Source organism: Poecilia reticulata, chromosome 2 (assembly GCF_904066995.2).
Source record: "Poecilia reticulata chromosome 2, P_reticulata-male-v2, whole genome shotgun sequence".
NCBI lineage: Eukaryota > Metazoa > Chordata > Actinopteri > Cyprinodontiformes > Poeciliidae > Poecilia > Poecilia reticulata.
Window position 1 is genome coordinate 5,816,215 of NC_088831.1, and position 27,888 is coordinate 5,844,102.

At 39.5% G+C, this 27,888-nt stretch overlaps 1 protein-coding gene, 1 long non-coding RNA gene and 1 pseudogene across 3 annotated transcripts; 2 read left to right on the plus strand and 1 right to left on the minus strand.

Moving 5' to 3' along the window:
- Positions 1-24,940, minus strand: LOC103474476 (uncharacterized). Of its 2 annotated transcripts, none has more exons than XR_014090986.1 (5): positions 24,819-24,940; positions 22,427-22,666; positions 20,946-21,153; positions 19,942-20,101; positions 1-133 (listed from the first exon to the last, which is right to left on the minus strand). It is a non-coding gene; the product is annotated as an uncharacterized LOC103474476 (long non-coding RNA). The 2 variants fall into 2 exon arrangements; XR_014090985.1 differs by lacking the exon at positions 1-133 and adding an exon at positions 19,441-19,496.
- On the plus strand, positions 3,615-4,585 carry LOC103474469 (trace amine-associated receptor 13c-like; annotated as a pseudogene).
- On the plus strand, positions 9,318-27,690 carry LOC103474483 (vascular endothelial growth factor C-like). Its single transcript, XM_008425497.3, has 8 exons — positions 9,318-10,730; positions 16,643-16,901; positions 16,976-17,166; positions 18,441-18,571; positions 18,726-18,829; positions 19,969-20,103; positions 20,958-21,159; positions 25,917-27,690. Exons 1-8 carry the CDS (start codon positions 10,629-10,631, stop codon positions 26,035-26,037), a joined length of 1,245 nt encoding a protein of 414 aa, XP_008423719.1. The 5' UTR covers positions 9,318-10,628; the 3' UTR covers positions 26,038-27,690.
- The last annotated feature ends 198 nt before the right edge of the window (positions 27,691-27,888 follow it).

Below are 27,888 nucleotides of genomic sequence, written 5' to 3' on the forward strand. Positions count from 1 at the left end.
CAGAGACCATCACTTGTGCTGGTTTCTATGGAAATGCAGGACAGCCTTTCATTTCTAGCTCTGGTCAACAAGCAGAACTCACCTTCCAGTCCACACTGGCCTAATAAATGTTCATCTAAACGTTGCTCCCAAACTGCCATAAAAAAGATGAAGACAGTTTTTGAGATGCTTGAGTAATAATTGACTAACATTCATAGAGAGGATGATACACATATCAAACAGGTTGAAATTAGTGCTTAAATTGTCCTCAAATAGTTTGAGGACAATTGTGTGATATCTGAATCACATAACAAGTGACAGATTAATGACTTTTTCAGGGTAGTTTTTTTTTAAATATATATACTTATTTTTTATTGAACATTTCTAAACTGGAGAGGCATCAATACATTCATCTTCATATACAATGTTAAACATCCATGTCCATATTTAACTGGACACAAAAATGACATCCTCCTTACATCTATAATTACTCAGTTTTTCCCATTTAACAACAAACTGGTCCTCCTGCAATCTTAGTCTATGTGTGATTTTCTCCATCACAAAGATCTCCTCCCCAATGCTCAGCCACTGCTCCACCGTAGGCGGGTCTTGTCTATACCATAATTTTGTGATGTTTTTTTTTTGTTGCTGAAAGTAATATTTTTAACAGATATTCATCATCATTTTCCTCTAACTTGTAATTATCAATTACTGTGTTCCATATTTCAATTGTGGTCTTAGTTATCGAATCTAGCTTATTGCTTAATTTGCCTAAGAGTATTTTATGTGCTATTAAATTTTTAACTTCTATGTCTTTCCTACCCATTTCCAGATTTTTCCATTTTGAAACATAATCATCATTGCACCAACATACCAGAGGTCTAATTTGTGCGGCCCAGAAATATTCTTTTACGGCTGGTAAACCCAGACCTCCTCTATCTTTTGGTAGCTGAAGTGTTTTATATCTGACCCTGGGTTTCTTCCCATTCCATATAAACCTTGAAATCCATCTGTCCCATTCTACAAATTGTTTTTGCGGAATAGTCAGTGGCAGGGACTGAAACAGGTATAACAGTCGTGGTAAAATATTTATTTTAATTAACTCCACTCTAGAACTGAGATCCAGGCCAATGTCCATCCATCGCCCCAAGTCCTTCTTAATATTGTGGTTTATTTCTAAATAATTTGCATCATAGAGTTTGTCAATTGTTTTGGTTATGTTTACCCCTAAATATTTTATATATTTTTCATTCCACTTAAGTTTGTAGGTATCCCTTATTTTCTGCTGTGGGGAGTAATTTATTGTTAGAATCTGTGTTTTTTCCACATTAATTTTGTATCCAGAACATTTCCCATAATCCTCAAGGAAACTCACTGTTTTTAAAAACATTTCATTTGTGTTTTTTTTAGATAAATCAGAATGTCATCTGCAAACAACCCTATTTTATGTTCTTTTTATTTTATTTCCTCTTCCTGTCTGATCATCTGAGCGGTATCTTCCTTCTTTATCCCCAATTTCCTCCAACAATTCAAACTTTACACTATTTGAGATCAATGTCATAACTCCTTGTTTATGCCTTTCTCCAAATGAGGAGTGAGTTTCCATACCCTAATTTTTTGTACTTTTCATGTCCCTTTTTTGATAGGTGTGTCTCCTGTAAGAGAATAACTTGTACTTTTTCTTTTCTAAATTTATTTAGGACCTCATCTCTCTTTTTGATATTATTTAATCCATTAACATTCAGTGATACCACAGTTATAACCTTAGACATTGGTTGTATATCTTGGTTTGAATCTCAACCTCTCCACTTAAACTATGAACAAAAACTAAACTAACAAAAATCTGAACTCCCGAGTAAATATGGGCCATATTCCCAAGAGGCCCTGTCCCCTTTACATTATAGAAAGCACAGAAATAGAACATTTACATTCTGAAACTTACAGGTTATTCCTTTTTAGACCTTTCAAGAAATTAAATTCTAGGCGAGAAAAATACAGAGTACAATCTATGATGTTTCGATTAGGATTATGAGTAAAACAAAATTCACTCTAAACAGGTGAACTTTTAGCCTTGATTTAAAAGAATTCAGTGTTTCGGCTGTTTTGCAGTTTTCTGGACATTGGTTCCAGATTTGTGGTGCGTAGAAGTTGAATGCTGCTTCTCTATGTTTTATTTCTGGTTGTGGGATGCAGAGCAGAACCAAAAAACCTGACGGGTCTGGAAGGTTGGTACAACAGCAGCAAACCTTTTAATTTAATTAGGAGTATTTATTTTTTTTGCCTACCTGTGAAGACGCTGCTGCAGTAATTTGTGTGACTCAAATTAACGCACGCGTTGGTGTCTCTAGATTTTGCTGAGAAATAAGTCCTTTAATCCAATAATAATTCTTCAGGTGATAGAAGACTGACTTTAGAACTGTCTTTGTGCGTCTCTGAGGGTTCGGGTCTGAGTCTGTTGCTACACCCAGATTCCAGGTGTAACCTCCAGCTGTAATGACTGAAGCTGAGCGTCAACTCTGCAGTTTTATTACTCAACTGAAGAGAGTGCGTTGCTTTGTTGTTTACATCTGCTTGATGGATGGGTTCATAGTCGCCTGGTGATAATGTAGAGCTGTCTCATTTGCATAAATGTTAGGGTGTGACCATCATTAGGCCCTGATTTCTATTGATTCTTATTTGAAATTATTGCATTATAATACCAAACATTTTTGTGAAAATACTAAGATGAGGGGAAGGCAGGAAAAAGGTTAAATACTTGCTAAAGTGGGAGCTAAAGTGGGAGACTTGACTGGTATAATTGAGAACAACAACAAAAGAGAGACTGAATCAATGTCAGTTTTATTTATAAAGCACTTTAAAAACAGATATTAACTGTACAATATTCATAAACCTCAGAAAACACACAAGACTAAAACATAAATTAAAACAGACAGGTCAAGTAAACTTGCAATCTCAAGCCTAATGGAAAAGCCAAATAATAAAAATGAGTTGAGGAGTGATTTGAAGTGTTCAAGACTATAGATCTAATGTTAAAGAGCAAGTTGTTCCACAAATTAGGAGCCGTGACAGTGAATACCTGATCCCCTCTGCTTTTCAGTCTGGTTCTGGGAATATGTAAGAGCAATTTATTATTTGACCAAAGTGTTGTAGAAATGGACTGAAGAAGTGTGTGACAAAGTAATACTGAGGCTGTTCAATTCCAACACTGAAGTAGACAATGCCCTAAAACTAGTGGCCTTAGTACTTTAGAAGAACTTCACATAGCAATATTACTTATTGCTGAAGTAATAATGGCTGCTGCTGCCATCTGTGGGTTGACATTGAGAGAATTGGGCGAGGAGAGCTGATGGTATTGTCACAAAATCATAAGATGGTGGTGGGATTGTGATGTGATGGGCTTCACTGACAGACTTCAGTCATAATTTCATAATCTGTTTTTTCAATCATTGCTTAGGTCTGAATTTACCGTGTCTCCTTCTGGTGCAGAAATATGATGCGTGTCAAATTTCAAACAAGGTGAAATGGTGAAGAAATGTTGCATCAGTCTTAGGGTTCATGCTCAGACACACGAGGGCGTATTTCAAGGATAAAAGAGGCATCTTGATGTGGGGTCCCATCTCTCTGTCTCCTCCCTGATGGACGGCAGTGGAGACTCCTCTCTGTGCTTCCTGAACCATAACTCCTCCTGCAGGAGGCTGCTGCTGCCCCTCTCCAAGGCCGCCCTGTTCCACACGTTGCTGACTCTCGTCTCCCTGCTCACCGTGATGCTCAACCTGCTCGTCATCATCTCCATCTCCCACTTCAGGCAGCTGCGCACCCCGACCAACTCACTGTTGCAGTCCCTGGCCGTGTCCGACTTGGTGGTGGGGCTGCTGGTGATGCCCGTCGAGGGGCTGCGCTACCTGGAGACCTGCTGGCTGCTTGGCAGGCTCATGTGCGCTCTGACTCCTTACGTCTTCTACTGTCTGATCTCTACCTCTTTGGGCCACACGGTGCTTATATCAGTAGACCACTACGTGGCCATCTGTGACCCGTTGCTTTACCCTACTAGGATCTCGGTGGTTAAAGTTCAGATCTGTGTTTCTCTGTGCTGGGCGTGTTCGATGCTCTACAACGGGCTGATAATGATGGACCACCTGGGCTGGCCGGACAGGTTCAGCTCCTGCCACGGGGAGAGTGTTGTAGTCATCAGTCACATTTCAGGAATCGTTGACCTCTTTGTGAGCTTTATAGCTCCCTGTACTGTCATGGTTGTTTTTTATCTCAGGGTGCTTCTGGCCGCTCTCTCAGCTGCGTGCCATCCGATCACAGACGAAATCGGCGCAGGCTGCGTCCGGATCCGAGTGGATGGCAGCCAGGACCCTCGCCGTTGTGATTGTTGTGTATATGGTGTGTTTCTGTCCTTATTTCTACCCTTCCTGTCCTCAGGCGAGGACATGTCCAATAGCTTTTCCTACTATGCCGTGCTGTCCTGGATCATGATGCTGAACTCCAGCATGAATCCTCTGATCTATGCTTTGTTCTACCCCTGGTTCAGAAAAGCTTCAAACTCATCCTGACCCTGAAAGTGCTGCAGCCCAACTCCTGTGAAGTGAAACTCCTGTAGGTGTGTGTCCGTTTTTCAATCGTAAAGTTTTCATTTTAAACATGCTCTGTTTTATTCGTCTTTAGGTACTTTATGGCCTTTAGCGGCCAGCTTTTTAATAACTCTCACGTTGATTAACATGACCAAACATGTTAATCAACGTTATAAGAAGAACATTTATACAAACTATAATGACTCACGGCCTTTAACTAGACAATTTGAATGTGTTCATTTGCACTTTAAGAATAAAAACCTGCAAAACATTCAAAGTGGGTTAATTAAAAATAATTGTAAGTTTTAAATCTACATCGTTTCAGTGATTTTAAAAAAGGTGTTAACAATTCATATGCTTGTTTATTTAAGTCAAAGCTCAGGAGCCTTTCCTCACAAACCAGCCTGTTTGTGTGTTTTATTACCATTGTGGTTCTTCCTTCCTCAATGATAATACATTTTTTCCCCATTTTCAATATTAGTTTTCTGTCAAATTTGAATCACAACTTCTTAGAAATCTAAATAAAAGAAAAGTTAACATGTCAGCGTTAAATGGAGTCTATTTGGTAGAACAGAGTTAGCAATTTTGTGAAATTACAGACTAAATTTTAATCTGGCTTTTGTGAAGTTAGTTTTTGGTTTTATATAATGATGGACAATAAAACGACACATTGTAGACAGAGTACCGGAGTGATAAAATCGGCTATTTTGCAACATAAAAGAATAAAGAATATTTAACAATAAACTATGATGCTATGACATAAAACTAACAACAGAAAATGCAAATTAGTTCATTTACATGAGAAGTTCCAGTCTTTCTAAACGGGGGTGTTGAGAATCTGTAATCACTTTTAACAGATTTAAAAACCTTTAAATGTGCATCACCCTGTATTCCTGGATAATTTCACTGAAAATTCAAGTCATTTTAAGGCCTTTAAACACACTGATTTGAAAATACATGGAACTGAAATATGTTGATGCAATTTGTAACATCTTAAAAGTTTGACAAAACCAGATCACAAAATTAAAAACTATGTAAGTAGGAATGAAACAAAAAAGAAGTTGCATTTAGTTAGAATGAAATGAAAAGAAGCCTGTAAGATAGAGCCGGGACAATGAGCCTTGATAAATGAGTGTATTTGTGATGTCAGAACATGTGCCGTAATTAGAAAATCTGAGTAAGAGATTTGACCGAGATGTTTTGGAAACATATAACGGATCAAAACTGAGGGCTTAAACTTTTGCAAAGCATGAAGATGCAGCACTAAATGGTAAACTATGAACACAAACCGTTTCGAACACTAGATGGCAGAAAAAGTTACTTCCTGTTGACTGTCTTAAAAAAAAAAGAAAAAAGACAGGTTTAGAAAATGACATTAGTCAAAGCCTCTGACCAGCACTGAGAAAACCTCATCCATTAATGACATGCAGGAGACGCTGTGTGAGTCCGGTGGTGAGAGGTGCAACGGAGGTGCTGCAGTTCTTATTTTAAACAGCAGACGGCGCTGCATTCAACAACTGATGGAAAAAGCGTCGATTGAGGGCATGCAGCATTTCTAATGCTATTCTAACTCTTTAAAGAGAAGTATATACGATTTGTTACAACAGGTAGTTTTGCGCCTGCGTATTTCAGCTTCCCTTGCTGCATTTTATTTAGTGTATTTTAGGAAAACAAAACAAAAAAATATTTTAGAAAATTGGCTAAATCTATGGCAAAAGAAAAGAAAAAATTGCTTAGGTTCCACAGAAAACATGGCAAGTACTGAATGGATGTGGGTCTACTGTATGTAGATTTTGGAGGAAAATTTACATACAGTTCTTCTCATCACTTTTATTATCACAATAGTACCACAACATATTGTGATAAAACTTTAAGTCATTTTGCCCACTCCTACATGCAGAACCTAGTGAGATGGGAGTTTGTTCTCCACTGCACAAAACATGCATTTACAACTCATAGTCCTTACTAGCTGTATATCAATCAATTTACTTGTATTTCTGTTACAAACAACTGATACTAATGTTTATTTCTACTGCCACTGAAAGCAGCCGGGTACCACCGGTGGTACTTGTTCTCAGTTTGAGAACAAGCGGGTTCCTGCACAAGCTAGGCACGTTTTGAGCCAGTAAAATCCCTCTGGATCAAAGTTTCAGGGTAATGAATCCTGCTGAACGTATTGATGGATGTGAATTACACCAGAAGGTGGGTGAGCGCTTTGGTTTCAAAGAACAGGAGAATTTAAACCTTGTCCATCAATATTTTGGTGACCTAAGCTGTATTACTCCATAAACATGTGTTTACCACAATAAATCCAAGATTGTTACAACATTGGATGTGAGGAAACCATCAAAGCCCAATTACTGGGCGACTATTAGTTCTCTGTTGAGAACAAATAATTGGGCTATGCCAAGGATGTAGGATGGGCAAGAACACGGTGTTAGGATCTCCTTCGCATCGCCGAAGGCTGCAAGTGGGACCAGATCCAAGCAGCTGGTTGGTGCTTTTCATGTCCCAGCTGTTAAACTGGGAGTTTTCCTTCGGCCCAGTTACACTCTGGCATCACGGCTATAATTGAGGGTCTTGTTCATTTAAAACTTGAGCCGTCATTAAACTCAATCCACAAAGCATTTAATTACTGACTTTCCTGGCAGACTGTTGCAACACTCCACAGGCATCTCACAACATTACGACGTAAAACAAATCCAGCACAATTGGTGGCCTTGGTATCCTGACTGATGTTGAAAAAACAGCCTCTAAAAGATGTTACTGTGCTACTAATCCCGAGCAAATCTCCACTTGGTTCTAATTTACGTTGTGTGTCATCTCTCAACCTTGTAGCCAAAGCAGAAGACAAAACCAGAGCAGCTTTCAGAAGCTCTAACTCAATAGATATGACAGATTAAGGATGCCTTCACACATCCCCATTTAGTCCGCTTTAATAAAACTGATTCGTTTGGGGAGGAGTGAATGAGTAATCGAACTCTGATGCAGACCAAAAAAAGCCAAGCGGACCAGAGGCCGCTACAAAAGCTGGAAGTGGACTACAATGCAAGGCATTCTGGGTAAAAACAACCAAATCAAACATGCCAGTTTAGCCCAACAGAAGAAATGGCTCATGGCCTCTTACTAAAATCTGATGCCACTCCATTTTTGTTTACATTTTGTGAAGAAGGAAGTTGTGCTCATGTCTCGTTCAGAGGTTTTCAGGTCGTTTCCTTCAGTAGTTCTTGATGCAGCGCTGCCACAGGTGAGGAGCAGAACATGTTTTTCAAAGGTTTGGATTGTTTGACACTGTTAAGGTGATTAGCCTTAACAGGCTATTCAGCTGAAAATGTAGCAAACGTTGCAATTTTGGTTCCCCAATCGAACCGATTGTACCAGACTAACAAGTGTGAAAACTACCTTGGATTTTATGTTATCCTGAAAGCTTGGTCCTAAATAAAGTTTATTCTACCAGAAGGTGTAACAACAAGTTTAAACATGTATTTATCAGTTTGTCACCATCTGTCTTGCCCTCAGGCTGTGAGCAGGCCAACACTAAAGCAAGAGAGCATAAAAAGGAGCTCAGTGGAACCTGTCCAGCCAACATCAGCTCAATAAAAGAGGAGACCCCGCTACTGCTCTGAACTGTGACAGCCCCCTGAAAGGAGGGGAAGCCACATTTGTTGAACACAAAGATCTTGCTGTTTGGTGCAAAGGGTGCTCTATCTGCAGCCGAGGACAGGATGTTAGGAGAAACCAGGAGAGTTTTATAAACAGAGACGATGCTGAGCAAGGACAGCCGGGGTTGGTTAAAAAACAAACTCCTATGAAACTTTTACTTTAATTATTTTTTCAACAATGAGAAAGAGATTGAATTTGAAGATAATTTATTTTAATCCACACAAAACTGACTCTGGATCATCCTTAGATACATTTTCCAGAAGTCTCAAGGAGAAATGTTCGTCTGTTTAAACATTTAGGTACAACTCAAGATGCTTTGGAAATGCTTACAATTGCCTATTATAATAGTTCAAACACAAAATATACCTTGATATGCATCAATCTCCAGTTTTCAGTGTCTTCACTCCTGGTGTTACAGCCAATCAGCGCCAGGGAACATGAATGGCGCCCTAGGACTGGCTGATTTGCAAACTTCAGCCATTAGCGTGTCAAATAGCATTACATTGAGTTGTTCCAGCTTCCCAAACTGAATTTTCTTTTGAATATTTCATATATGGTTGGGGGAAAAAAATCTGCAAATACCAAAACTGGTGTTCAACTATACTCTGGCACTGAGCAAATGAAAATTATTTCAGTAACTCTCACTGACCTAAAACAGGAATCGTCGACTGTGGAGGAGAAAAATGGTTTCGTGTCTCTTTACATGGTTTTTGTAAATATTTGGTTTCTATTGTGATTGTTTTTAAATCATCAAGTGAAGTTATAAATCTTTAGGCTTTTCCTGGATATGACAAACCCTGGTCAGAGTTCGCATGATGAAATGAGGAAAGCAATGAGTGGAATGTGGAACTGCTGAGCAGATTTCAACACATAAAGCGAGCGTGCTGCAAGCAGGCACTTGCCACCGTGTGCGTGCGCGAAGGCGTGCGTGTGTGGCCTGTGTGCGTCTTTAATCCTTTGTAAAGGCTGGCTTTGACTGGCCCAGAAATCGGATGTTTTCTCATTCGAGCTTTTCCCAGACACACCTCTTTCCTCCTCCTCCTTTTTTCTATTCTCTCTTCTTATTTTGCCCATCTATCGCTCTGTCTGGCCCCCATAATTTATTTTGCATTTGTCTGTAACTACGTTGCCTTGGGAGGATTTCTTTTTTTTTAAACAGTTTAGACAAAAAGACGAAAGCTTCGGTTTCTAACCCTCCCTCCCCTCCTCTTTCCCTGTAATATTCAGACACAATTGCTCGCAGCCTTGGGGCGGAATAGTTAAGAAGGTATGTGAAGTAAGTCTTTTTTAGGACTTTGAATGAACCAAAAGGAGAAAGAACGACGTGAGAGGGGGAAGGGTGGAGGACAAAGATGGAGCTAGATGAAGTGTGAGAGGGAGAAAAGCCTCTGAGCTGCAGGTGTGGGAGCAAATTGAGTTAAACCGACCATGCTTATGGAGCTGGGAGAATAAGATACATGTAGAAATAAAGCAACGCAAACACTCTGATAGTGTTTTGAAATAGCATTTTTGGAGGCTGACAAACCGCTTGTCTGGTAAATTTAAATCTGATTTCTGCTGCCTCTACATAACCTGCAATTTCAGAGGGAATAAAAAAGAAAGGGGCAGTATAATCAGCTGAAGTGCACAGATCTCATGCCTCTCTGATCCTTCATCCCGCCCACTGCACACAAGTCTCCCATTCTTGTATTTTTTCCTCATTCACTCCAGCGAGACGCCTGAGAGGAGGACGCTTTCACTTTGTTTGCCAACACCAAAAGCTGGACTACTTTGGGGGGGAAAAAATCTCAATCTAGGAACAGGATTTGAATTGAGTTTATTCCGTTTTATCCTCCTCCTCTTTGATGCATTTCTAATAATTAGACGGAAAAGTTGTGACAGCTTTAGAAAGAAGACAGAGAGAGAGAGATTTGCCCTGAAGGCTTTGAAAGAAGAAACAGGAGCCAGATAAAAAAGGGGCAGCGATAATCTGCACAGCTGCTGCGTGGAGAGAAGGAGACACAGACAGATAAAGAAAGCAAGAGAGGCGAACAAGTGCGAAGGACGAGGAGAGGAGACAGTCGAGGACGACCGTTCACGTTGAAGGCCACGGCAGATATAAATACAAAGTGAAGACAAAACCCAGAGGGACACCTGTCGTCAAATTAGCAGCAATGGAGACGCGTTGGGATGAGACGAGAAAGCTGGACTGAGGGGAAACGTTAAACACGCCGGGCTCGAGCGAAGTAAGACGAAAAGGTTTCTTCATCATGATTTCTTCAGGTGGCGTCCCAAAATCCAACGACCTGCACGGGAGGAGCAACTTCGTCCCAGGATAGAATGAGAAGAGGAGCCTGATCTGTCAGAACCGTCCTGCTTTCGCATTAACTTCACCAACTCCCCCCACCCCCTGCTCTCCATCCCCTCACTATGTGGATACCAGCTGTGCTCCTATGGATGCTTTACTTCAGCTGTCTGTGCTCAGGTCAAGACTACAGGGACTATTACCCAACCGGAGACACGGGCACCGAGGTAAGACTTCCCTCTTCTCACTTTAGTTCATCCCAGACTTGAACTGTACAACTTAAAGAAGAAAAAAAAGCACACATTTTGACTCACTGCACTATGATGTTCACTGAAAGTCAAAAAAATGATGAAATACCTTTCATAAGAGCAGTGCTATGTGAGGTAGATAAGCTGTATTTACATTGGAAAAGTCCCTGGGTTTAGGATCCGTTTCATCAGAGAAACACATTCCGACACAGACGAGACTCAGTGGGGAGAAATGCAGATGGGAATAGACAGGAAGACCAGAGAGATTCCCCAGAAGAAGACCGGCTGGTGCTTAAAGCATTAAAATATATGACCAAGTATTATGGTCCAGCTAAGAACATAAAAAATGTAATTAATTACAAGAACAAAATCATGGTGTTATGAGAATCAAATCAAAATAAGACAAAAATATAGATATGGTATTATGAGAATAAAGTTGTAGCATTACAAGAATTAAGTCATATCATCACATTATTTCAATTTAATTTTTGTGATACTGACCTTATTCTCAAAATATTGGCTTTATTCTCGCAGAACTATGACTTTAGTCTCAATATTATGATTTTGTTCTTGTAATATTGAATATTCTCAAAATGCCATGACTTTATTCTCATGTTATGCCAACCTTATTCTCGTAACACAACTTTATTCTTGTAATTTTATCACTTGATTCTCATTCTATTATGACCTATTCTCAGAATTTTTTTTTCTTAGTTTGGCTCTAATACTTGTAAAAAATAAAACCGGTATAAAGTCTTCGGTCTCCACTGATCCACGTATGACAGGAAGTTTTAGAAACAGCAGACATTCAGTAACATGGTTTCACCAGCTGCCAGTGGGATCAGCATGGAACCATTGGACCTGAGGTCGGTCCAACATCAGGAGAAGAGCAGTGATGTAACTGCTAAGCCTATTAGGGAAAACACTAAATCACTTATAATTTTCTCCAGAAGGTATGAGTACAAGCTTCAAAGACCAGACTGAGGTATAAAAACGGGATCAAAGTGAAACAGATGAGCACTAATGATAGCATGGTCGTAAAAAAAAGAACAAATATAAAAACTAATAAGAAGAGGACTAAAAATACACTGAAATTAACAGAGAACACAACAGAAGATGATAATTGACATGCAACAGAGGATGTGATATTAATGAAAGGTTGTCACAACATTTGTTGCATAACTAAAGGGAACAAAGTTAAGCAGCAAACTGAAAACCAACAAAATGTTGATATCCATTATGATTTACTCAGTTTCCCTCATCATATTCTGTTAGCTTTAGCATCTCAGCTACTAGAAATATGCAAATATCAGACATAAAGCTAGAAACCATCCAAATGGTCAAATGCATTATTGCCAGGCAGAACCGAATGACTGGCGCTGGAAATATGATATCCAACCAATGTTGCTTCCCAGCACATTTATATGTGGACCTTTAATGTACAAAACTTAATAAATTGTTCACAGAATTAAACAGCCTATTAAAAAATCTAAAACTGTTAAGCATTATTTAAGTTCCCTTTGGGATCAACAGAGCACTTTTGAATTGAACTGACCAAAGACGTATTTAAACAAGGAGATTCTTCAAAAATCTTCCATATTGGACATTTTTGGGCTATTTTTGTGTGTGTGTGTGCATTCTTTTCTTAATTAATATAAGTTTTAAATGTATATACAGTACTTGTTTTAAACTGGAGCTCAGATCTAATTTGGACATTTTCTAATCTTTCAACCAATGTACTTTTAAAAAATAGAGTGATATTTCAGGTCAGAAGGTGTCATTGCATAAATATTGGCATTATAAATAAATATAACTCAACAAATATGCAGGAAATAAACTATATGAAGCCGAGTAGTCATTCTTGCAAGATATAAAACTGTGATTACCAATTCATCAAAAGATACAGAAGTGGCCTGAGTATTCAATTCAATTCAGTTCAAACCTTCATCCAAAAAACTATGAACAAACATGTAGAAAAAGAACAAATCAGGACCAACACAACAGAACTGCTTCAACATGCTGCCACCATGAGCGGCACGGTTCTAGAAGTCAGCTACGTAATTAATCATCCTGTTATAAAGAAGAACAATCCTTATTGTTATGATCTGCAGAGGATAAATTGTTCAAACTCGCTTCCTCTTTCCTCCATGCTGCTGGCTCTGATCCAGACATTGATGTTCAAATAATATTTGAAAGCAACGGCACCTAGAGGAAGAAGGAATGAGTCATTCCTTCTGTCACTTTCCTCCTGTAATAAATGTGATTCTGCTCCAAATGATGGATTTAAATCAAAGACATCTTCATCACTCCTCTTTGGTTGGACGTGTCTCAGGTGGAGAGGAATAAAGGGAGTGAAAGCTGAAAAATGAAGGTTTTAATAGACTTCAGATGGCTTTTGTCAACAAATGTAGTAGCCTCAAACCCTCAGTAGTAAAATATTAAATAACACTTCAGCTCCTTTAACTCAAAATCTATTCATCTTAAGCACTTTTTACTCTAAATTGAAAGATCTTCACATAAAAAAAGACAGTAATTCCCACATTTGTTGTGGCGCCTCACTGCTTAAAGTTTTTCTCGCATTAAATGACAAATGATCCAGTTCTTGTCACTGGTGGACATAATTAATGTTCCTAAAGTGTCAGCCTTACATCAGCTGCTGTGGTGTTCACCAAACAGGTGGGATGCAGCTCGGTTTTTTAGATTTGTGTTTTTATGTGCAGCCTTATCTGGAAGTTTGTGTTTGCAAAGCAGGAAAACGAGCTCCTGGGGAACATAAAGTGGAGCTAAAGTGGAGATTTACAGATAAAGGCATCGGCTTACTACTCAGAACCTGCTCCAGTTCTTAGTAAAACTGAGTCCGTGTGCGTAGGAGGGGGGATCTGAACCCAGCAGCCTCTCCTTCACGACATTTCCCCCACAACTTTTCAAGATAACTCCCTGGTTTAAGCCTCATATATAAATCTAAACAACAGTTTCAGACACATGTTATTTCTAATAGAAAACAGGCTGAGTGATAAATGTATGGGTGTGTGTATGGGTGTGTAAATATCTGTGCCTCTGTGCCAGCAGTGCGTAATTCTGGACACACCCCAGAGCGCTGCGTGGACAGCGGCTGGTGCATCGTCAGAACAGAGTCCCACAGCCATGACCTCATGTCATGCGATCGCTTAACAACGCTAGGGAGCTTTATGTAATATAGTTATTTCACTATAAAACAATTTAATATCAGCTCGTTTCACCCATTGTTCAGCTTTTGTCTGAAACCGCATCCACATCTTAAAGATTCAATGTGAAAACAAGGCAGGAAACAACAAAAATACATCTGAAAATGAGCAAAGAAAGAAAGATAACGGAAGTCAATGATCACGAAGAGTGGTGGTGCAGCCATCTGTATGCATCCGAACAATATGACGCTTAAAATGTCACCAAATAATATATGGAGAAAAAATTTTTTTTTTTTAAAGTGGGCCTGAATTTCCTAAAAAAAAAAAGACAATAATCTTTTGAACAACAAGGTGAGTGGATGAACTCATGGTTTAAGTTAGTCAGTAAGTCAGAAGCTCTGGTCTCGACTCCCTTCCTGGCTAGCAGCAAAGACACATTTTGACTGTATGGAAAACAGGATGTGAAAATAAAAACCTTAGACTTTATACTTTTGTAAATGTACAAAGTTAAAGAAATACAGCCTTAAACTTGTGATCATTTCACTGAAACTGGATTATAATCGCTTTGTCAACCTTCAGAAATATTGAACAAATGAAGCCTGAGGACTGTGTGCTGACGGAGTATAAACCACACAATTGCAGCAGTGGCGCCTCACTTCTTAAAAATCACACGAATCCTCAGGGTTTCCGGGTAGTTTTATTTCTGTCTCAGAACATAAACGGTTTACAACCCTGAAATATTACTTTTACTTAAAGGTTAGATCACATTAAATATTGTGGTAACTCATCCACGTGTCTTTTAAGAGCTCTTGTGGATGGTGAGCAGTCGGTCCTCCAATGAATCTAGACAGGCTCTTATTGAAGACACTAGTCATGATGACCACAAGCTAACAAAATATCTGGGCAGGAGAGATGATATTCCACAGCAAAATGACCTGGATGACATCATCGGTTTTTGGCAAGCACCGCTAATCCAACTCATGTGCTTTTGCTGTTCCTCTTTCTGTATGTCTGGTTGTATGGTTAGAAACACAGGCAGAGAGAAGTTGGAGTAGCAGACGACACTTACCCATTTGGTGACATAGTTCAAGTATTAGAGCTTTTGAGAGTTTGTTCCAGATTAGTGGAGTATAACAACAGAATGCTGCTTCTCCATGTTTGGTCCTGGTTCTGGGGGAAAGGCCCAATGTTGACCAACTTCCAGGTTACTGGAAAATTGGAACTGGTGAACCCCAGATGGCACACTCTGCTGCACTTCTCAAGACCCTCTACATTTAGATTTTCAAAGTTAAGTGAATGTCGTATTGATTTAATACATAAAATGCAAAACTATGATGGGGAAAAAAGGAAAATGGAGGAAATGAATAAGTTGGAAATATGTTGCGAGAGAAGATTTGGGAGTGGGAGATAAGTAGGGATCTGGTTTCTGTTTAGCTAATGCCAGCTGAGCCAGTCGACCTTTTCTCAGCCTGTGAACCTAAACAACCTCTGATATTTCCAAAAGAAAAAAAAATTAGTAGGTGTGAAGCAAGAAGAATTTGACATTTCCAAACCCACAGCGTTGATTTCTCAGTCCGTTAAACAATTATTCAGCTATCTTTCATCTACTGTTGCTCTATGGAGAGTTATCCGTCGTCACGGTAAAAAAATCTTTGTTGAGTGACTCACAGTAGGAAGGTTTTAGATGATAATGTCAACCGTAAAATTTGATTTCCTGTGTGAAATCTGTTTAAATTAACATTTAATGTGTGGGTATAATTTCCGGTTCCTTCTTATGTGTTGTCCTGTGAGAAGCTTTTAAATGGCGAGAAGAACAGCATGCACTCAACGTTATCCTAGCTCTAATTCTAGAGGAGTTTTACAGATCCAATAAAAAAAATTAAAAAAAGAGCTTACTAATTAGATAAGAACCTGAATCTGGGCTGAATCTGCAGCAGCAGCAGTGCCCGGGTAAGGGAAGGACAAGCGTGTTCCTAATCACTAACAGTAGCCGACAGCGACATGTTACAACACAGTGGTAGCTGAGGTATTCATTGTTTATCCTGCACAGCCAGTGAGCCTGAATAGATAAGCTTACCCATATCTAACAGTTTTACTATAACAAATAAACCCTAGGACTGGATTGTTTTTGATTTGAAAAAATAAAAAAGAGTTTTTATTAATGATTTTATCTGGATTATACACTGGCTTGCAAAAGTTTTCAATCCCCTTTGAACTTGTTTATATTTTGTCATGCCACAACCATAAATTTAGGCTATGCTCACACATATCCATTTTAATTTTACCGCAGTCTAAACGACCCAATTCCATCCTTTGTTTTCAAAGCATCTGCAGCATAAACTGTCATTTTATCAGATTTTTACGTCACTGATTTGGGAAATGCGTCATAATTCTGCACCAGAAGAAGCCAGACGCTGGAGGTGAACAATGGCTGAGAATTATAATTATGAAAATTAACTTATGGTGAATCACATCACAATGAACAATGAGATTGTTCAGGCTCCTGTACAGACGCTACAGTCAATACAGCATAAAAGACCATTGCTATAAGTTGTGCTTTCTTTTTATCAATTTCCTTCGTCTTTTTTTGAACATGACAATACTGTTGGCTCCCATTGCTCAATAATCTGTAGCTGGCAGAAAATATTATGACGCTATCCAAAGTGTCTCCCCAATTGTTCACTAAAGATTATCTCAAGAAGTTTTCCCTGTAATTTCCCCCTCCAGGCTCCAACCCAGTCAGATGACCAGTCCAGTTTGGAGACGGTGACCAGCATGGACCAGCTGCTGCAGCTCTTCTACCCTGAATACAGCTTGATCCAGCAGTGCATGAGGAAAAGATCCTGGCACGCCTCCTCTTCCTCATCTTCCTTCCCTTCCTCGTCTTTTTCAACCTCTTCGGTGAGCCCTTTGGTCCGCTCCGACGATGACGTGTGGGTTCCGATGCGGGAGGAACCCGTCTACAGAGTGGACGGAACGCTAGCCGGTAACCTGAATACAAATCTTGTTTTCTAACTATTATCAAAACAAACAAATCCAGTTATTGAATCCCGTTTTCAGTCATTCTGGAAGAGATCCAGCGTACGTCATGCCAGCCGAGAGAGGTGTGTGTTGAGGTGGCCAAGGAGTACCCAGAATCCACCAGTCAGCTGTACCTCCCTCGCTGTGTGGCGCTGCATCGCTGCGGTGGTTGCTGCGGGAACGAGGCTTTTTACTGCACCAACACAAGCTACAGTCTCGTCAATAAAACTGTGAGTCACAACCACTTCAGATTTCTTACTTTGATTTTGTTGCCAAACTCAAATGTTTTGTATCATCGGAAACTGGCTCTTAATGTTATATCACTGTGGAGGAATTTTGCCGCTCCCCTTGAAGAATTGGAAGATTTTTCCAGTGGGAAAGGCCACCGCATCACTGTTGACATTAAGGCTAGGCTTTGACTAGACCACTGAAAACGTTCACTTTTTTTTTTTCAGCAATTTACAGGTGGATTTGTAAGGCTTCATCCTTTGAAAGCCAATTATGTCAGCAATCCAACAGACGTCGTCCAAATGAATTTTACCAAAAATTTACCTGGTGGATTATTGGCACCCAACCCTATCCCAAGATTCATTGCGGGTCAAACGGGAGATTTTTCTTCTTGTAGCAGTGGCGGATGAAGTGGTAGGCAGAGCAGGAGAGGAGTACAGTTTAAATTAAATGAAATCAGACTTGTATAGTACTTTTCTGTACAATAAAAGAGAATGAAATCAGTCATTTCCATTAAGCGCACATTCACACATGGAAGTATATTAAACTATAACATTATAGCTGTGTCAGTGCACAGATGCAGCCTCTGAATTTGGACACACTAAAAACATTAGGCCTGTCATGATAAACTGTGCTGAACAATAAGTTGGCCTAGAAATATTTGCGATAAACTATAATATTGCTGTTTTAAGATCAATTTTATGTTACAAATTTATAATGTATAATACTGCAAGTCCAATAAACTTTAAATATATGTAACAAGTACTCAAAACTAGAACTGGAAGATAGTTTAAATAGCCAATAAAACCACCAAAGTGGTTAAGTGATTACTTAACCACTCTAAAAGCCTTGCATAAATCAAGCCTGAATGTGGCAAGAGAAAAGGTTTGCTTGGATGGTGTCTTTTCTCATGCCTGATATTAAGTTTTGTTTTTCAATCTGAAACATTTAAATGTCGAAAAAACAAACAAACAAAAAAAACCTGACGGACTCTATAAAGAGGCAATTACTGTTTCACAGCGCTGTAAATCTGCTTTCACACCTCAAATCCATCTGGACGCTGAAACCAATTTCCCCAATTAACGATCTGGCGGCCCAACACAGCCCACTCCAGAGGGAATAGGTTGTGACTGGACGCAGCGTTTTGAGTCACGCACATCTGCACAACAACATTTGCTCACAACAAAATGCTTTTCTAAAACCATGACGACTTTTTAAAACTGGAGACACACCTGTCCCTGTGACCATCTAAACATTCTATCTCCCTCCCCGCCAGCTGATGGAGCTGTCTCCGCCCAGGATGGATCGCTCAGTTGCCATGGTAACATTCGTCAACCACACCTCGTGTGAATGCCTCTCCAAGCGGCCGCTTCACTCCATCATAAGGCGAGCGGCAACAGATCATCTGTGAGTAAGAGACTCGTTGATATCTGTCTCCGCCTCTTCTTGTCTCCTGCATTACTAAACGCATATGGCCGTGTGTGTGTGTGTGTGTGTGTGTGTGTGTGTGTGTGTGTGTGTGTGTGTGTGTGTGTGTGTGTGTGTGTGTGTGTGTGTGTAGGTGCTCCCCTCCTGAAGTCCCCTGCGCCTCCGGATCATTATGGGATCCAGTGAACTGCGTGTGTGTCTCTGCGGACACCATCGGCTACACTCAGAAACAAACAGGTGAGAGTTGAGATCCTCTCCTCCTCAGTCCTCCAGACTGACTGTCCTGCAGCTTTTAGATGCAGCCCTGCTCCAACACAGCTGGATTTCAGCATGCCATCAAGCTTAGCAAAGGCCTCTTAATGAGTAATTCATACGATTCAGGGTCTACCTTCAAATATAAATCTTGAAAGTCGACAAAAAGTAAACTCTTTCACGCGGTTCCAGCTAAAGTCCACATCTTTACTTTTGTAAAGGTAGCACAGAGAAGGTTTTTTACAGTCTGAGAAAATAGGACATAATGGAGTGTTCATAAAGTTTTTGGACACAATGATCAACTTAAATAAAAGACCTCCAATTAAAGGCTGCATTTGACATTTTTAACCGTGAAATTACATGTTGCGTTTAAAGAGGTATTTAAGGAGGTATTCTACGGAATATTGCCTTTTAATAATAATAACCTTTACTTAACTAGGTTTGTCTCATTCAGATCAAAAGATCTCTTTTACAAGAGAGACCTGGCAAAGACTGGCAGCATTTAGATGAGTCACAGATCTAGTCATGCACTTGGAGATTCAGCCCAGATTCTCCACACCCTGAAGAGACAATCAGAGTGAAAGGAGGAGGAGATGGATGAGGATGATGATGATGATGATGGTGGTGCCAGAGTGTTTCAAACAAATCCTCCCTGCCACAAAGTTGATACAATTGAAGCAGGAATGTTTTTGTGGTGTTTTTCTTGTACAATCATGCCAGCACATTTCATCTCCAGACCTTTTCCAACTCCACACTCTCATACTTGACTTATTACATTAGCACAATAACTATTTTTAATCCTGTAGGGCACATATACAAATTACTCTGTCTGTAAACTGCGCCCAAACTCAAGTCTCCACGTGCAAATTTAGTGCAATAAACGTAATAAGAGGAGCATGAGCTCTCTTTGGATTCGCCGCAGTTATGAGACACACTCAGCTGATGAAACCTCAGAAACAATAATTAGACCCGTGAGGCTTTCAGTTAGACATCATCAGCATGATCTGGTATGATGGTTATGACATTTATCGTTCAAGCATTTTTTTGTCAACAAAACGTTGATGTAATTCGCCAGATCTCCAGGGGTTGTTTTCTACCTTAAATACCGTGTTTCTCTGTTCCAGAGGCACTGGACTCGGGTCTGCTGGCTCTCTGCGGGCCCAACAGGGTTCTGGAAGAATCCACCTGCGAGTGCGTCTGTCAGAACGGACTGACAGAAGCCAGCTGCTATCCAGGCTGGAAACTGGACCAGAACACCTGTAAGGAGATGAATCAGACTAGTTTAACAGCTGAGGGTAACGAATTCAGACGGGTGTCCAATGTTAGGTTTATTTTAGCCACACACAGAGTTTTAAACTATAACACATATTTGCAGTGTTTCATAAATGGATTGCTTTCCTTTAAAGAACAAATTAAACAAAGCTCTGGGATATTGTTTTCATAACCTAATGCTGCATTAATCTTCTTCACCACTCTACCTGATCTGTCTGCTGTGCTCTTTGATCTCCATGATTTATAATGATGGAGGCTATTTACTAGTCAGATGACTGATGACTTCTGGAGCCACTTAACTGTGCAGAATTTTAATTTGTCAGAATACAATACACAGAAGACATTTGAGATTATTACTGGTAAAAATATTACCAGTAATAACTGAACTATTTTGCACCGCTTTGTGTTTGTCTATCACATAAAATCTCAATAAAATACATTAAAAGTTAGTAAACAGTCTCAGTTAAACCCATATCTGTATATTGGGACAGTTTTTTTTCCCTGGAAGTCCTTGAAATTTTGATTTTAAATCTCAATATGTCTTTGTCAGCCTTTAAACTGAATTTCCATACAATTTAAAGGCAAAGCAACAAACTGGATGGAAATTCAAATTTCCACCTAGTTTGCTGCTTATGTAAACTTTCCGTTATTTTAGATTTTACTAAGAGTGCTTACTGTAAATACCACAAATTGATTCAGGCCAAGATAGAAGAAAAAAAAGATTAGTCTTTATGCAAATTTTAAACAAGTATGAACACGAAACACATTATCTGATTAGGTTTTGGTTGCGCAACCACTGCTCTGAACTCCCGCTCCCTCCTCTTCCTACCTTTGTGGTCAGGTGAGTGCCAGTGCGAAGGCCAAGGCGAGGGGAAACTGTGTCCCGCTGGGCAGCGGTGGGATGACGAGCTGTGCGGTTGTGTGTGCGCGGTGGAGTGTCCCAGGAATCATCCCCTAAATCCCGACACGTGTCTGTGTCAGTGCAGAGAGAGTCCCCAGACGTGTCTACGGCAGGGCAAGAGGTTCAACCCGAACACCTGCAGGTGAGAGAACCAGAAGGGAGGGGAGGCTTAGTTTATTTAAACAAAATGCTGCACTGGGTAAGAAGAAAATCCACAACAGAGAACAAAAAAGTTAATAAAAGCAAAAAAGACCTTCAACTTTCATGCTGATTTATAGTTTGTCTAATCTGTAGAGATAATCTTTTTTAACTTAGTCCAACAGTAAAACTTAAGATCTATTCTAAAACGAACATGACTGCATTTCAACTGAAGGCAGATCCCACTATTGTTACCATTTGAATGAAAAGAGATGGCACATTTTCTCAAGTTGAAGTCTAGAATGAAAAATTCTGATTGGAAATAAAATTGGACCCAAATAAAATCCTTGAGGAACTCCGTAGGTAATTAAAGTTAAGAAACATGGTGGAACACCATAATCATGAATGTATCCCTAAAACAACCTTAAGAAATGTCTTTTGAAAGCCCCTAAATCTCGACGCGTGTCTGTGTCAGTGCACAGATGTCAGTCAGTCCACAGGATGTGGACAAGAGGATGGCGGTGACTCGCAGATTTGGTTGAAAACAAACCACTAGGCATGAAAATGGTGAAGTCATCCATGGAGTGGGATTTCCCAGCTGTGAAGCTAACAGCATCAGGAATGACCAGTCTAACAGTAAACCTGTGACTCATCTTCAGCTGAAAACCACCAAGTGTTGATGCATCATGATGACCAGGCATGGGCTGGACACTAATAGCACGATATGAAATGGATTCAAAACGTTTATACACCCTTTGTAATACTTTTCATGCAAAGTTTCTCCCGATTGCTCAGATTTTGAGGTCATCTCTTCTCCAAATCTTTCTGATTTTTCTGTCAGATTTAGTCCAAAATTTTCATTTTTTGCTTCTTTTGTCATTTTTGATGAATGCTTGAACTCACAATGAAGCAGAAAAAAAAACACACTGGAGGGTTTTCGGTCACAACTGACTGATATTTAGGACTGTTCAAGATTCACCTTGACAAAAGCTTTGTTTCCATATGAAGAACCACTTTCAAAGTGGGAATGGTGTTCTTTTGTGGTGTTGGGTTACTATGGGTTACTATTTTCAATATTTTTGATCCAATATTCCAGCTTTTATCTGGATATTTGACATTAAAGTAACTGTATAGAAACAGTTGCATTTTCATAAAATTAAATAGGTCGTGTTAAACACTTTATACTTTGAGTGAAAAAACGCAACATTTCTACCTCACAATAACCAAACCGTTAGTAGTTCATGCTAGCAAAATGGCTCATCCTGACGAACCTGAGGCAGATGATCGTGATGCGTTACTGGATTCAGCGGAAACATCTCCTGATGGACACGTCATGCATTCCTCTAAAGGAGGAAAACTTTCACTGTTTGTCTTTTTCAGTCGTTCACATGTTTCACTGCGACCTTTTATGGACATGGGGCATCCGAAGCATTTGCTCGGGGCTTTGCGAGCGTGTCGTGGTTCCCACAGCCTGCGCGCACCGGATCAACGTCCCTCTGACCCGAGAGGCCCTGCAAAGGGGAAGGGGACGTGGGGGTGAACTCGATGAAAGCGAGACAGACGGATGGAGTGACAGGCACTATGAAAACACACCAGCAGACATGAGCTGCAGAATGATTGATTCACACTGGTAGCTTTACATGTGGGAAATCCTACAGGATACTAAGACATGTGGCCTCTAATGGCAGCTCACTAAACATTCTCAAGCATGCTTACTGGAGCTGGACCTCAAAACAGACTGAATGTTTTGAATGCTTAAAACTGAAAACATGCTAAAGCATCAAACATGGGTTTGTTTTTATACTCTTCTGGAAAATTAGGACACTTTTCTCATGAGCTGTCTGCTTAGGTTTATAGGACGTCATCTCAATTGGATGAAAGTCCAAACGTTTGGTAGGCCACTCTGGCCAAGATGCAATGACAGCTTATTTCATGCTGCAGCTGCAGCACAACATTAATAATAATAATAATAATAATAATAATAATAATAATAATAATAATAATAATAATAATACTGAAATAAATATTCAGTGGTTTAACGTGGATGGTCCAACTCCAAATTTGAATTGTCATAAATTTAAATATAAGTACATCTACATAATTATTATAATAATTATTGGTTCGTTTATTATAATTAATATTTTTTTTAATTTGTGGCATTTCTGGTACTCCACAGACACACAGAACATCTTTCAACAGTTTTCAAGCCTTGAAAATCTTCCTACAGCTCCATTTAACCAAGGAAGATATTCAATTTGACTTTCAAGCCTAGTTTCAATGGTGTTCTCCCTCAAATCAACGTCAGCCGTCCAATACAGTTCATATTTTAAATAATATGTCTGAAAAATTATTAAAGTGATATAAATTCAAATCCTGCACTACGCAACCAGAGCTAACGCGGCGGGTTTTAAAGTCTTACCTTGTTTTTGTATTAAAAGATGTTAAGTTGACAGGAAATGTAAACGTATTACTGTGTAATTATATGTTACGGGAAAAGATCTCCAGTGAAATGCTATTTAAATCCACAACTAGTCTAAAAACAAAACAATTAATCCAAATTAATTTGGATTAATTTGTTTAATCCAAATTAAGTCAGCAGCTCCATCAGACCCCGAAGGGCTTCAGGGGCCCCATAAATGCTAATAATTTAAAACAGACCACAGATACATAAATGTAACACTTGTTCATTGAGATTATCAATGCTGTTAAATTTTATTCAATTGTTTAGGCATACATAAATTAAAAGATTTTAAATTGTTTAACATTTAAATACAAGATTTTAAGGAGCTGGGAGTTTTACTTTGTAAAACTTCAAAGAACAATATGCATAGTTAGATTCTTTTGTTACCATAGCAACAATCTGATGCTGTGAGTTTAATCTTTGAATTTACAAATACAAATTAGTAAACTGCAATTATAACTTATTGCTTTTTAGGCTGGCCAATTAAACTACTCCCTTGTCCCATATTTCACTAAATCCAACACAGAAGCTGTTAGAGATGCTGATACTTTTAGGAACAAAAGGGGCCCCTAAACCAGATTCTGCTCAAGGCCTCATACAGCCTTGGACCGGCCCTGTATGATGAGGTCATCCGCTGCACCACGCAGAGATGCGCAACAAACGGGAGATTTAATTCAATGCTGCTAATGTGGCTTCAGTAGCTCTTTCACTTCATGTTGAGTTTTAATAAGCGTCACAGAAACTATTCTGGTTGGTCGAGTTTATGGGACGAGTTTCTCAGATCTCCGTGTGGCCGCGCGTATTAACTCTAAGTAGACAACGCATTTGATATGGTTTGATGCATCGTGTAACGGTAAAACGATACATAAAATAATATAAAATCAGCGTGATGCGTGACTCCGAGGAGAGCGCGAAAGCTCCTCACCGGGCTGAACCTGCACGATGAGGTTAGCGCTGCTCGTTATCCACAAACGCTTCGGCCAACCGGGACCACAGACATAAACTTTACAGGGAAGACGGACACAGAGCCACACGCTGGGCAGCGTGTCGAGATGTAAACGCCGCATATAATTGTTCGTTCACAAAATAACTCATTCTCACCACTCGCTCAACGGTCCTCTGAATTCGCTACTACAAGTTATTCCTGCGCTTCACATTGAGCTGCGCAACCAGAGCTAACGCGGCGGGTTTTAAAGTCTTACCTAGAGTTCTCCAAAGGATCATAATTCCTCACAGTAGGTTTATGTAAATATCCATACAGGTCAGCCTGTGTCCAGTTTGAGCGAAAGGAGGCGCGCGCGAGGCAAAGCGCAGAGGCGCCAGCTGTGATTGGTCCGCGCTGTCGGGTTTAAATGCACCAACTATAAACCTATCTATTATAAACCTATCATTTAGGAATAAATCTGCTCTGCTTGTGAAATGCTAAAAGCCAAAGAGACGCTTGCAGCCCGGCTTTAAAAAAAAAAGAATAAAACGATTTTCTTCCACCTCTGTGAAAATTTGCTTTATTTGGAACATTGGTTTTACATTTAAAGTTTCGTGGGCATAAAATTGCAATTTCAACGAATCAAAAACTTAATTTGGAAAAGAAATCCGCAAAAGACGTTTTTCATTATACGTCTCGTCACTATTCATTGAGATAGGTGTAAAACACCGAAGGTTCCTGAAGGCGAATGAATAAAAAAAATATTCATATGACTCAAACCCAAAACATGAAAGTTAGGCACCTAACAATAACAGAATGTTCTTCTAAACATATTTTTGTCCTTATGTCCTATCAATCAAATTAACAACATAACATCTATTTTTCCATTTGCTTGTGGAAAAATTGTTTTTAAGGTCATGGTTTCAAGTTCAGGATGCATCTGAACACAAAGATAAGGCATTTATTATTTTGTACAATCACTCTTTGTGCTGTTTAGTCTGATTTAACATCTGGTCACAGTAGTAAGTCCACAGGCGACTGTACACCTGCTGTGATTTTAAAGACAAGAGTTCCCAGACTTCTCCCCTCTCTGGAAAAATACTTTTTTTTCGCCTCACACAGAATCTTTTGATGCACATGCAAATAAAACTTGGATTGAGCTTCATCCAGAAAGGATGTGGGGATGTGAATAATGTATAGTATGCATGATCAGAGAATATAATCCCCCTTGTGTTTCTTTTTTATTTCTCCTCTGTTCCTCATCCCAACCTCACCCCTTTAAAAAATCCTTCCCTTTCCCCTCCTGCTTTTAAATCCGTCTTTTGTCTTCTTCGCCCACATTTCTGCCTCTCATCCTCTCTCATTCTCTCTCAAGTTGTTACAGGCTTTCCTGCAGAAACCCCAGACGAGATTGCCAGGACGGATTTTACTACAGCAGCCAGGTCTGTCAGTGCATCCCCAAGTACATGAAGTGGAATTACCAGACGAGAAAGTGAGGAAGAGGGATTTATCCCGCTTACATCGGAAACTTTTGCCCCCGAGTGACTCCACGCACAGGAGCTGGAAGTGGATCTACGTATAGAGACATGCAGCGCTTGTGGGGGGTTTAAGCCGCCTGTGCCGAGTCACTTTTCAAGTGAACCATCTCAAATCGTGTTCATAAACTTCCCCAGAAAAAAGAGAAGGGCAAAGAAAGCCACGTTTATCCAATAACTCTTCAAAAAAGAGGCAATAAGGACAGATATTTGATTCCTTCCACATCTGGAAAGCCCCTTGAGTTTGACTGTAAATGCACAGCAACAAGGTGGGATGGACCAGACCGACCAACGTGTTGCAGCAAGAATGCCAACCACCAACCTGCTGAGGAGCTGCAGCTCATGCCTGTGTGAAATGGAATGTGAATAAGATAATAACAGACCCGACTGCATGCTTTGTTTTTCCTCCTTTTTTTCCCCAAAATAAATGTGGGAAAGAAAAATCTTAAAGGCAAATTTCCATATTGGCTGGAAGGAAAGTCTTGTAGAGCGGATCTCTAAAGTGTACACACCCTCTGTTATAATGCCAGGTTAAATCAGACCAATGTGAATCACTTTCAAGATGTAGGATACAGATAGGCTCAAACCAAAGACTGAATGCTTGAGTAGAAAATTTTAAGAAATGTTAAATACACACTTTTTAAAAAAAAAGTAAATTTTTACTCTTGTAACTGAAGCTTACAGCAAACGCAAATAATTTTTGTAATTCTAACCCAAAACGAGTGAAGTTTTAATTTTACTTCAGAGAGTGAGAAAGAAAAAAAGTTTCTTTTTATTCAGTGTATGTAAACTTCTGGTTTCAGCTGTACATGTTTTAAAATGATTTCATCAACTTTTTATATGCTGTCATCCCATGTAACTGTCATTTTAACCAGGGTATGTACACTATTTTTTGATTCCTTACGTTTCGCTTGATGCATTTCTACATCCAGTCACAACCTGACAGTTCTGGGTCTGCTTCTAATTTATCTGTTCCCGCTCCGAGTAATTTTATTTTTATATATTTAAACTTTTTATATTTAAAGAGAGAGAAAGAGAGAGAAAAAATACTAGTGAAATTTTGAAGATGGATTTGTGAGTAGCTGTACATAACTGTATTTAAATCACGATAACTAGAGAGCAATTATATTATTTTAAAGTGAAGCAAGCCGCATTGTTTTGCAACAAGTTTTTTTTGGAAACATTCGGAATGATGACTGCTGCTTATTCATCTGATTCACCGAAATATAGTGTTATTTAAATCTCAGTTTTTATGGTAAATGCTGGGTGGAAAGAGCAACTGCAGTGTAGCTAGGATTGTAATCAGTGGCGGTTCTTGAGTGAAAGGCATCCCGCCTTCAACCAATCAAAATGCATGAAATAATCCGCGATTCTTGGAGGGGATAACATGCAGTCTAGTTCCTATTCTCATTACTTTTAGCATTAAAAATAAAAGCACTGGATTTTGATCAAGATGCAAAAATTGTGCATTTCTCATCTGGTTCTTTTTGGGGCCCCTTCTGTAACGCCGCCCTGGGAAACTGCCCATATCTGGTTGTAGTTCATGTGCTCTGGGGCTGTAGAAGAATATATCTTTACTTCAATAAGTATTGATTAAAGGCTCTGTCTGACTGAGCTGTGTCATCTGATTTGTCTCATTTTACACCCACAGACGTCTTTATGAATTTAGAAAAGCCGTTTTAATTCAGCTTTTTCCAGTTACTTAACTTCCAAGGTTTTCATTCTCAGCTAAATTAACAGAAATAAACACTACTGTGTGATATGAATCAGAGGTTAGCATTTTCTATGGAATAAATTCACTTTTCAGTGATG